The following is a 12249-nucleotide window of genomic DNA, read 5'->3' on the forward strand; positions in this document are numbered from 1 at the left end:
TGCTAATCACAATTGATTGTCGGCGCAGATGATATGGTGTTGAGAGCTGATCATAAGCCCTTTACTGTTGCAAGCCTCTGCATATTTTTAAAGATTTGTTTTCTCCAGCTACAAATGCATTAGGTTAGTAGTAGTGCGATATAAATTGAGATGACTGATAGAAGAAACCACAAATGACAGCAAAAATAAAAATGGCAAACGCCAGACTGACTATATAATGAGCTACTGCTTGCCTCAGATGGGGATATGTTTCTATTCTACTTTAGTACTGTTGGGACTTGAGTGCAGTATTTCACAGTATTGATCATTATATTTTAATATGTGGGTTGAAACTAAGGTCAGTTTAGACCTGAAATGGAATTTCTTCAGAGATTTGCCTGATAGTCTAGTGTGCAGCCTTAACAACAAACGACCTGTAGAAAACGGACTGTAGAAAACTGACTTTGCCTGTGAGATGCTGTCCATTTATATTACACTCTCATGGCCAAAAGTTTGTGGACACCTGACCATCACACCCATATGCCTTCCCCAAGCTGTTGCCACAAAGTTGGAAGCACACAATTGTATAGAATGTCTTTGTATGCTGTAGCTTTACAATTTCCCTTAACTGGATCTAAGAGTCCCAAATCTGTTTCAGCATGAAAGTGGCCTTGTGCACAAAGCAAGGTCTGTAAAGACATGGTTGGAGTGGAAGAACTCAAGTGGCCTGCACCGAGCCCTGACCTCAACCCCACTGAACACCTTTGGGTTAGGGTTAGACCGCACCCCAGACCAACCCCTTGAGCTACCACAGCCCAACATCAGTGCTTGACTACAGCCTAATGAGCAAATCCCGTGCCAAAATCTAGGGGAAAGCCTTCCCAGAAGAGTGGACGTTATTTTAAAAGCAAAGGGTGAACAACATCTGGAAGGGGATGTTCATTAAGCATATATGGACGTGATGGTCACGTGTCCACATACTTTTTCCCATATAGTGTATCTCATAGGATTTTACATATGCAGTGCTCCTGGGGTACCACAACCCTGCACACTGGTGTTTCCCCTATTTTCATGTTCCTGGTTCAACTCATGAGCTAATTAACAAGCCTGAACTAAGTTGAACTAGAGTAGCAAAAACACCAAAATTTGCAGGATGGTGGTATTCCAGGACCAGGATTAAAAAAAACTAAATGCAAGGGAAATCTGGCCCAAGTACAAGAGATTGCTGGACTGTGAATGTGCCTGCAAATTGTCAGATCTCTTGAAATAACATGGTATGCAAATGATAGGCTACCTTTGTTACCAAATTATGGGGCCATCATGCTTAGCATAAAGACCACATCAGAAGACAAAGCAGCACAGTTGAATGGCTAATAGATAGAACTACTTTTTTTTCTCCACAGTCACCTCTGGAACCACCTCTTCATATCCCTGCTTGAAACTCAAAGTTCTGCCATACATTTGGCAACAGTTGACATGTTAAAGGACTGTGTGAATGGAACCCTGGTGCTGCTCCTTTTATTTTAGTTTAATGCATTCTGGCTCTGTACATTTTACAGAACCATATGCCCTAGTGCTGTGCTGAGAGAGGGGACCATATGTCAGAGGTGATCCCGCAAGAGTTCTGCATAACACTTGCCTGCTGAGTTTTTCTAGCACTTCTGCTTATGAATGAGGAGAGAGATGGGAGTAAGACCTGCAATAATGGCGGTGATGATCATTTTTCCTCTGTAACTGACCCCCTTGTTCCAGCCTGTGCACTTTTTATGCAGCAGAAGAATTGCTGCAGCAGAATTCTAACATCTGGTAGGTGTCACACGGCAAACAGGGGCCTACTTAAAATAATTTATTTACAAAAGAAATGGTCCAGTGAAGGGCATGGAGGTCATGAAAGCACTGTTGAACTGAATGCTCCAACATACTGTTGTCTTGATGTTAAAAATGCAAAAGTTCACTTCAATGCTGTCACGAGCCAATTGCCTAACAGGCTAATTCATTCATAACACACCACCCGTTTCTGGGATTTAGCCATGCTGCTGGTGTTATTTTCATTTTTCCCAAAGGATCATTTGTGTATGCAGTAGGGTGTCTTGCCCAGGCGGGTGTAAATGGCACATGAGGCCCTCTGGTTGGAGCCATACGGTGCCTGCAGCTGCCTGATTATTACGGATGTTGAGCAAGAGGGCAGATTTCCAAACATGTCCGCCTTAATGATAAAATTAGGACCCCACCACCATCTGACACTCCATAAGCCTTGGCCAATCACAGTCTGGCAGCTTCATGAGTCACCATCTTGATGACAGCCAAGGCTTCTCTGAATGACAACAAATGACTGTGTGGGAGAACCTGTTTAGATCTCACTGATTGATTTCGAATTCATAAATACATAATATTGCTAGCAATACACTAGCAGTCTATTCAGATGTAACATTTTACAGGAACTACTTGATATTTCAAGGAGAGGGAATCCCATTTCTAGTCCGCTGTGTTGTTTATAGGCATGGCCTTATCCTGTTTGTAATATTCTATCAAAGGCATTGACATGATTGACGTTGTCATATTAACTTCCTTAAATGTGAGTGATTGAATATTTGTGTAATTGGTGTTAAGAAGTACTACAGCGTCTCCTCTTTGGCAATTACCTCAGTCATGCAGTGAGGCTGTGAGGGGTGTGAAACTAAATGGGAGCTCCCTGCGATGCTGTTGGCTGGGTTCTGTGCACTACTTTCTGTTTTTTCTGCATGGCCAACTACTCTGATCATGCTACAATACAGACTATCAATTTATTTAAACCACCCAGTTGTAGTGAATACAAAATACTGAACCTATGTGCATTGTTTTTAATGAGGCAGATAGTGCTAAGTGAAGCACCAAAGTCTACAGCATTATACCATGCTGTTGACATGTTAATAGTGCGGATTTGCTTTCAACACTGACATTCATAATTACATTAAAACTGAGCTGATGTTCAATGTCTTGATTTGCTCTGTTGTCTCAATCTAGGATCATGTGACCATTTAACCCTGCAAGCAGCTGAAAACTTAGTCCAGAAGTAGCAGGGTCCATGTTGACCCAACATTTCTCACAAAATTACAAACTATAAACTAGGCCGTATGTCTAATTTGTAATGTCCAAATGTCAAGTATGTCTTCTGACATTGTTGTGTATTGAGACCCTCTATTTGTAAGAGTAACTGGGTTGGTTAGTGATACTAAGTTTTAAAGGGGTTCCATTTTGAACCATTTCTGAAAGGGAACACATCTATTTTTAGGGTTCTTTACGCAAACTTTAAGCGGCCCACCGGATAGACAAACCGAAGAACCATTTAAGGGTTCTATGCCTGCATTATGACCGTTCTGGGCTTAAAATGTAACCCAGAAACTACACCTTTTTCTTGTGGAATATACATTCTTTTGGTCTTGATTAATAAATTGTTCTCTGTGTCTACATGGTCCTGTCCTGACATGTGACATGTTCAAAAAAAAATGGGGATTAGATCAAAAGTTCATCACTATATGCTATAATAAACAATCTAGCATGTTGCCCAAAATATTTATTACTAAAGGACTGGAAGATTGAAGGAGCAAATACCAAGCCACAGGGCATTACTAAATATTCATAATGTCCTGATTTTGTGATTAATGCACTTTTTCACTTGTCTTCCCCTCATATCCATACTAGCTTATATGCACATTTTAATGTGAAGTTATTGCTATCCTAACCCTAACCCTAGAGGTACGGTTGTACTGTGATCTACTGGGGAGAACGGGTAAGGTTTTGACCTTGGCAGTACTGTACTCTCTACTAGTTCAGTGATGTAGTCATAGGGTTGATGTGGGGAAAGAAGGCTTTCCTGCTAAACACCTCTGATAGCTCATCATACTGAGCAGGAATCACTGGGCTCTGGGCTTTTCACAGAAGCAGAGGCTAATAGCAAATGGGGCTTTAGGATGCAGGATTCAATATAGGAAACAGACCATGAAACAATGCCTAGGGTCTCCCAGTTTAGTTTATAGAGCTTTGGGAGCCTTAGGATGACAGGGCAGCGAGTTTGCCTCAGGACAAAAAGAGGAATCGCTACTTGGTGGGTGGCCCTGACTGTGTGGTTGAGGTGTTGCAAGAGTGCTAGAATCTGTAGAGTTGGAGATATTGGTATTGTGGGGACTCAGGGATTACAAAGGCTATGCAGGATGAATCAGAGCTTATGGGCTGGTTGGCAAAATAAAATACAGCAACCGTTGTAGTAAAACTCCTTGACAAGTTACATAAGTTACAGCAGTGCAGTTTAGCAATAAGTTATTGGGCATCTGCACATCCTCTCTGGCTAGGAGAGAAAGCCGCCTAGAGAGCTCTTCCGTAGTGATGGTGAGAGAGGTTGTTGCGTTTAAATACGTAAGCTCCTCTACTGTGACTCCAAGGGTGGGAAGGTGTTGCTGTTGTGGTCCATGCAGCCTCCCTTGAGATACCACAGACCTGATGATGGATTTCAGACCCAGCTCCATGTGTTGACTAAATTCAGATTTGGATAACACTTGCAGAGCGAAAAATAAATTACAAAATGATCAGGCAAGGGCAGAGTGAAAAAAACACACATAAAATATATCACAGAAGCAAAGGCAAAAAGCAAAAGGATGAGGAATGTTATCCAAAATACAGAAATAATACTGACCAGAATGCAAAGAATAATCCTTATTAAATACGCCCAGGGGATGGTGGATGGACATTTATCAGTGGATGTGGTCTAGAGCACCTTACATCAGCCAAGTTGTTTGTGAATATGGATTTTAGCGAGCAAACACTGTCCTCATTATTCATTCACAAAACATCTCTTGATAAAATGGGCTCAGTCCGATCTACCTGCAATCATGCAAGTCTGAAATACAGCAGTCCTTTTCCAGTTATTTTATGCCTTCCAGTGATTTGAAGTCAGCAGTAAATTGAAGGCTTGGGGCAAGTTGGTTAAAATCTCAACTAGAGGGTCTAAACATTCTAAAATTAGAGAGCGACTCTCACCACATGTAGTCCTTTTTCCCCTTGTCTTTGTGTTCCATTAGCAACTTGCTGCAAAAAGAGAGTTTTTGTTACTCTAAAATTTTATCTACTCTTATCTGAGATGACTGTATTAGCAGGGAAGGTTTCTGCTTTTATTTTTTTTTTATTATTATCTTGCACACCAAAGACAAGATTAAAAAAAATCATAATATAGTTTCCTTTTGAGGTTTTGGTACAGATTTGTTACAGATAACATGTGGGGTTCTGAGGACAGGATGTATCTTTCAGACTTTTGCCTGGAAGTGAGTGATATTTTAATTACACAATGAATTGTCCTCTGAAGTACTCAAAGCTTTAATGCACAGGTTCCCAGCCCTGGTCCTGCAGTACCCCCTGCCTTGCACATTTTAGCGTTTTCCCTGCTCTACCACACCCACTTCAACTGAGCAAGGGCTGTTAATTAGCTGCTTCATTTACGCAGGTGTGTTGGAAACTGGAAAAACACTAAAAAGTGCAGGACAGGAGGTTCTCCATGAATCGGGGTTGGGAATCTGTGCTGTCATGGTTCTGAGGAAGGTCTACTTCAGTGAGTGCTTGTTATTTAAGGAGTTAATTTAACTGAAATGTTCTACAGCATGCTATACCATTTGCTTTGTGAATGTGCTACGTCAATGTCAAGCCTGATATTAGACTTATAACTGAATAACTAGCAAAGCAGGTGGAATAAATGGTGGTGCAAAACCAAGCTGTGCTTTAGTGATGGTTTCCTTGTTGGTTTATTGTGGTCTTCCCAGCTTTCAGACCAAATCACTTTGTCTTGTTAGATTGTTGATTAGTCGTCAATGCTGTAACAGAAATATAATCGCTGTGAGCTTGGTGTCCATGTTTCATTCTGATTGGTGACCTTACAGAAGAGTGTGACTTATTTCCCCCTTTGCACTGGTTATGCAGGGTTTACTAACTCCTTTGCTGTTCTCTCTAATCTATGCACTATCCTGTGGAAGCTAAATGGATTTACAGACAGAGATCCCGTTGAAATAGAACCTCAGTTCAAGATCAGGAATTCATTTAGACAGAAAAAAAAGCTCCTACTGCCAAACAGTTATGTGTGTGTTCCATAAGTACTTCAGAGAAAAAAAAGCATTTGAGTGAGCAATGGCCTTCGGGAGTTGCGCCGAATGAAATGCTTTTTTTTCTGTCCCCCACACCTCTCTTAAGAAGTGTTTGCTTGTTTTTTCGGTTATCTTGTTTCTCTCTTCTTTTATTTCTATTATTTTTGCTTTGAGTTCAAACTCTGACATCCATGTCTGCCCCAGGATGTCTGTCACAAACTGCAGTCCAACGTTGTGACAATGATTTTTTTCCTTCCCGTGCCTTTTTATGACCTCGTTTTTTCCTTTCTTTCTTTTTTTCTGTTCTTTCCTTCAAGGTCTGGCGCACCTGACGTTAAACAGCCAAGGTATGGGTTTGTTCTGTTTTTGCTGCTCTTTTTTTGAGTGGGGAACAAAAAAAAACGCTCCTTCTGCCCAAACTTTCCCTTCCCAGCTCTTCTATACAAATCCGTCCTTTTCTACCCACTGTTCTTTTTTCCTTCCCCCATTCACTTACCCTACCCTTCTATTCCCTTCCTCTTCTTTCATGCCCCCCCTCCCCCCCTCCCCCTTTTCATCTTGTTGACTTCGCCCTGTCCGTCACTCTCTTGTCCTGTACTCTGGCCTTTCTCCTGAAGACACACCTTTGAAGGAGCTCGGAGCTCTCCCAACAAAAGGTAATGCTGTTTTTTTTGTTTGAAATGATGATATGCTGTGAAATGTCATCCGCTGCTGAAATGTTGCTTCTCCGTATCACCGAACAGAAGAACGAGTGTTTGTGTCCAGAATGCACAGAGTTTGTTGAAACTTCTCTGTTGTCATTCTCATTGTTTGGCATCATTAGACAGTGTCCAGCAATTCCCCCCGCCCCCATTACCTATACTCCTAGAATCAGAGGTTTAGAGATCTTGACAGCTATAACCAATCAATAGCATGTTCAACCACAGATCACAAGATTAAGCTAATTGGTTTCTGCTCATTACCAACAGTGAGTGTTGTCAAAGCAATGATGTGCTGTGTGCTGCTCTGATCGTTGTAACCTGGATTGTACAGCTAGTAAAGGTTTCCTATTCTCCTTGACTTCCTCCCTGCTCTTCACCTGACCTTTATCTGTGACGCTGATCCACATACTGACCTGTACTCCAGCTCCTAGCCACGCATCTTCTGTAGCAATGAGGTTATGAAGGTCATGTGTACAGGTATATGCTTGCGTGTGGAGGAAGATGACCTTTGTGCAAGCATCTTCTCTTTCTCTCGCTCTCTTACTCCCATCTGTGACAGCATCTTCTACATACAATATACTGCAGTCTTCTTTCACAAGACACAGTATAGTAGTCACCTAGGCTTGGTTGATTGATTTTTCCTTGATTACAATTGACCTTTCAAAAATAATCCTGTTTGATTTAATTGACTAAGGCTTAAAACAAACTGACAGGCAGAAAATGTCCTCAAAATCCACCAATTTGTTCTGTTGAATGTGATCAGAGACATTATGCTGAGAAGAGACAGTTCACTGTCTAAAATATGAATGGGATAGCCATAGAGATGTATTTGGTAAACCTAAGTAGGATTCACATGTATTATGTATATACTGTATATATCACATAAATATTTAAAAGTAACTCACTGGCTAATACATCATCATCCCGTAGCATAAGCATTACATGGAAAACTACAGTTTATCTAGACAAATGTTCATGAACCTTGATAGAGTTATGGTGTAAAATCCAGAATATCTATATAGCTAGCACACACACAGAGGCAGAGTGACTCCTTAATGGCTTCCCAATGTCTGTATAGTGCACTACTTAGTAGGTAGAGACCACTATGCTGTACCCTATACAGTTGCACGTACAATATGTTGAGAATATGAAGCCATTTATGATTCGCCCTACTCTCTGCTCTGATTCATAGCTACCATAAGAACAGAGGAGGACATATTGTATAAAGGACATATTGTTAATTAGATGGTAATATTTATATAATATTTTCACTTTCACTTTCATCTTTATAACCAAGCTGCATTATAGACGATGGAAAGCGGTGGAAACGAAAACATATTCTTAAAGCAGTTAGCGACACAAAGTAAAAATGAGCTCGAATGAATGCGTTAATTAATTAATGTGCCATAAAGTGAGGGAAGGATGCAAGAGCAGGTTTAATGGTTTTATTAAAAACAATGTAGAACACGAACAAAAGGCAAAAACCTTCAACAAATCAACATGCAGAGAGATAGATAAATAAATAAACAAATAAATAGATAAAACACAAACTTTATGAAGACCATTCAGTACAAACAATATTGATGAAATATCTATTAATATTCATAAATTTAAATGTGCAAGTGGGTTGGAGTTTGGTTTTGTTTAGCTTTGTCCAAATCCAACCCCACACCTAACCTTCATAACATTTCATACAACTTGCATTATGTAAATTGTTAGAAATTTACATCTTTGAGACATGTTGAGCTGTCAGATGTTTACAGAGTTTGGGGTTGGAGGAGCTAAAATTAAAAAAAAAAAAATTAAAACTATGCACAAAAACAGTGTGATATTAATTATAAATTGTATAATTGTGTCTTCAATGGTGAAAACAGGTTTCTGTAAATATAGTACATGCCTAATGGTTGTGCAAGACTGTGCATGCAAATCGCATTGCAGGTGCTAAATTAATCTTTTACAGATCAATTAAAAATGAAGAGACTAAAATTTTGATTCTTCTTAATAGCGTGTAGTGAATATATGTAGTGATTTTTTTTTTTTTTTTACAATTAAGTGTAAGTAAGTGTTGCAAAATTCACAGAAATGAAGGACAATGACAAACTCGTTTCTCTTTTTTTCTGATCCTGTTCTCACATTCCCTCATTTTGATTCATAGCTACATCTCACTCTAACCTTTGCTCCCAGACTCTTTATTTTGCTTCCTTGTATTTACTCTCTGATTCGTGTCAACTGTTTACTTGCCTGCCTTGTGCTCCAACAGACCAAAGCAGTGAGAAGGTAATTGGACATGCTGGAGGAATTGGAAATCAGGAATTAAGAATGGTTTCCCATTCCTCATATGGCCCTTTGGTTGGGGCAGTTACTGTGAGCCTAACTTATTATTCCAAACCACGCTGATCTCCTGTTTGTCACCTGTAAGGCATGGTTTTGCATTTCCGAAAGGTCTGATTGCAGCAAGAGGACAGCGGATAGGCCATAGAGCCATACGTCTATCACATTTGCAAAAGGAAACTGCATTCATTTAAAATGAAAAGTTCAGTGATATTAGGCTACTATGATAATAGGCTACATTATAACACATTATGTACAGTCAGGTGCATAAATATTTGGACAGTGACACAATTTTTGTAATTTTGCCTCTATTCTCCACCACAATGGATTTGAAATGAAGCAATCAAGGTGTGATTGAAATATAAACTTTCAGCTTTAATTCAAGGGGTTTAACGAAAATCCTCGTTATTTCATGACAGATTAAAGAGATAAAAGGCCTGGAGTTGATTCCACGTGTTGAATTTGCATTTGGTAGCTGTTCATGGGAACTCTCAATATGTGGTCCAAAGAGGAGTCGATGCAAGTGAAGGAGGCCATCATTAGGCAGAAAAAAAAAACAAAACAGACCTATCAGAGAGATAGCAGAAACTTTAGGAGTGGCCAAATCAACTGTTTAGTATATTCTTATAAAGAAGGTATACACTGGCGAGCTCAGCAGCACCAAAAGGCCTGGAAGACCGTGGAAGAAAACTAACTAAAGTGGATGATTGCAGAATTCTTACCTTGTTGAAGAAAACCCCTTCATAACATCTAGCCAAGTCAAGAACGCTTTCAGGGAGGTAGGCATATCATTGTCAAAGTCTACAATCAAGAGATGCCTTCATGAATGTAAATACAGATGGTTTACCTCAAGATGCAAACCACTGGTAACACTCAAGAGCAGAAAGGCCAGATTAGACTAAAAAAAAAAAAAAAACGCCTAGTTTTGGACAGATGAAACCAAGATTAACTTGTACCAGAATGATGGGAAGAGAAGAGTATGGAGAAGGAAAAGAAGGGCTCATGATCCAAAGCATACCACATCAACTGTCAAACATGTGGAGGCAGTGTCATGGCATGGGCATGTATAGGTACTAATGGAACTGAGTCACTGGTGTTTATGGATGATATAACTTCTGATAGACGTAGCAGGATAAATTCTGAAGTGTAAAGAGCTATACATTCTGCTCAGATTCAGTCAAATGCTGCAAAGCCAATAGGATGGCGTTTCACAGTACAGATGGCTACTGACCCAAAACATACCGTGAAAGCAGCCCAAGAGATTCATAAGACAAAGAAAAGGAAAGTTCTTAAACGGCCAAGTCGGTCACCAGACCTCAACCCAATTGAGCATACTTTTCACTTTTTACAAATAATCCTAATATTTATGATTGTTAGTTTGTTCAATTACTTTTCATCCTGTGAAAATGCAGGGACTATGTAAAAAAAAAAAAAATGGCTATAATTCCTAAATGGTTAATAAGGTCTACACATCAATCACATCTTGAATGCTTCATTTCAAATCCATTGTGGTGGTGTTCAGAGGCAAAATTACAAAAAGTGTGTCACTCTTCAAATACTTATGGACCCGACAGTAAGTTTTTATAATGCGTTATGAAGGCATGGTTCTGGAAGAGGATCAAAAGTTGGTAACACTTTCTATGGAGGCCATATGGAGGCCGAAGACTTACATGCATAACATGTATAATGCATTCTTAAGGCATACAAACATTGATATAATTACTAATGAAAAGGCTTTAGAGTTTGTCTCCTTGTTTATAATGCATTTATAAACTGCTAATACAATGCAAGTAGTGCTTATTGCACATTGTATCACTATTATATTTTCTCATAATGCGCTATGCAAAGTGGGGCTTGGCGATAAAATGTGTTCTCAACACTACTTATAACGCAACATGTTAACAATTCCTAATGCATGCTTATGCCAGGTGTTATAGCATATTTTGTATGCTATTTAACACATTATAAACTTCTGTACAACACATAACACGTTCTTATGACCCGGCGTTATAATGCATTATGTAACCAGGCATTAAGTCATATTCATATGCATTATGAATTGTTACGCCTGTAGATTTAAGCTTCTGTCAGGCTTCTGCGAGCATAATGCCCAGCATTATAACCTAATATGTATGCTATGTAACACATTCTAAATGCACTGAGAATGTGGTATGAATACACAGGTCATACAGAAAGGTATAACGCATGTCGATTATAATGCATTCTGAACATATAATTCATTAAAAGTGTTATGCATGTAGTTCCGAGCACGTCTACATGCTTATGCCAGGCTTTATAACATACAACATACATATGTTTTAAGACATTATAAATGTATTTGACTACAATTTTTATAACAAAAGTGTTATGGTTGTAGATTAGATCATTTATACAGGTTTATGCCAGGCATTATAACGTATTCTGTGTGCTATATAACGTTATAAATGTGTTTACAATTTATTTTGAATACACAATTCATAAAGTGGTATGCATGTAAGATTTGACCATTTATACAGGCTTATAACATTTTTATAACATCTGTGCACTACATAATGCATTATTACTATATATATATATATATATATATATATATATATATATATATATATATATATATATATATATATATATATATATATACAGTCAGGTCCATAAATATTGGGACAGTGACACAGTTTTGGTAATTTTGCCTCTGTACACCACCACAGTGGATTTGAAATGAAGCAGTCAAGATGTGACTGAAGCGTAGACTTTCAGCTTTAATTCAAGGGGTTTAACAAAAATATTGCATTAACCGTTTAGGAATTACAGCCATTTTTTACAGAGTTCCTCCATTTTCACAGGCTCAAAAGTAATGGGACAAACTAATATAATCATAAATATTAGGATTATTTTTATTACTTGGAGGTAAATCCTTTGCAGTCAATGACTACCTGAAGTCTGGACCCCATGGACATCACCAAATGCTGAGTTTCCTCCCTTGTGATGATTTGCCAGGTCTTTACTGCAGCCATCTTCAGTTGCTGCTTGTTTGTGGGTCTTTCTGCCTTCAGATTTGCCTTCAGTAAGTGAAAAGCAGCTCAGTTGGGTTGAGGTCAGGTGACTGACTTGGCCATTTAAGAACATTTAATTTC

At 39.0% G+C, this 12249-nt stretch overlaps 1 protein-coding gene across 13 annotated transcripts in view; it reads left to right on the forward strand.

Moving 5' to 3' along the window:
* The window catches only part of nrxn2b (neurexin 2b), a 591140-nt gene that overhangs the window by 171989 nt on the left and 406902 nt on the right, over positions 1–12249 (forward strand). For 11 of the 13 annotated variants that reach the window (XM_026945170.3, XM_053230796.1, XM_053230792.1 and 8 more), the window contains one exon: positions 6401–6430. The exons of the other annotated variants lie outside the window; for them this stretch is intronic. In XM_026945170.3, coding sequence (XP_026800971.2) covers positions 6401–6430 — 30 coding nt within the window. The remainder of the gene's footprint in view (positions 1–6400; positions 6431–12249) is intronic. 13 annotated transcript variants of the gene reach the window in all.

This window comes from Pangasianodon hypophthalmus, chromosome 28, assembly GCF_027358585.1.
Source record: "Pangasianodon hypophthalmus isolate fPanHyp1 chromosome 28, fPanHyp1.pri, whole genome shotgun sequence".
In the NCBI taxonomy this organism is placed as follows: domain Eukaryota; kingdom Metazoa; phylum Chordata; class Actinopteri; order Siluriformes; family Pangasiidae; genus Pangasianodon; species Pangasianodon hypophthalmus.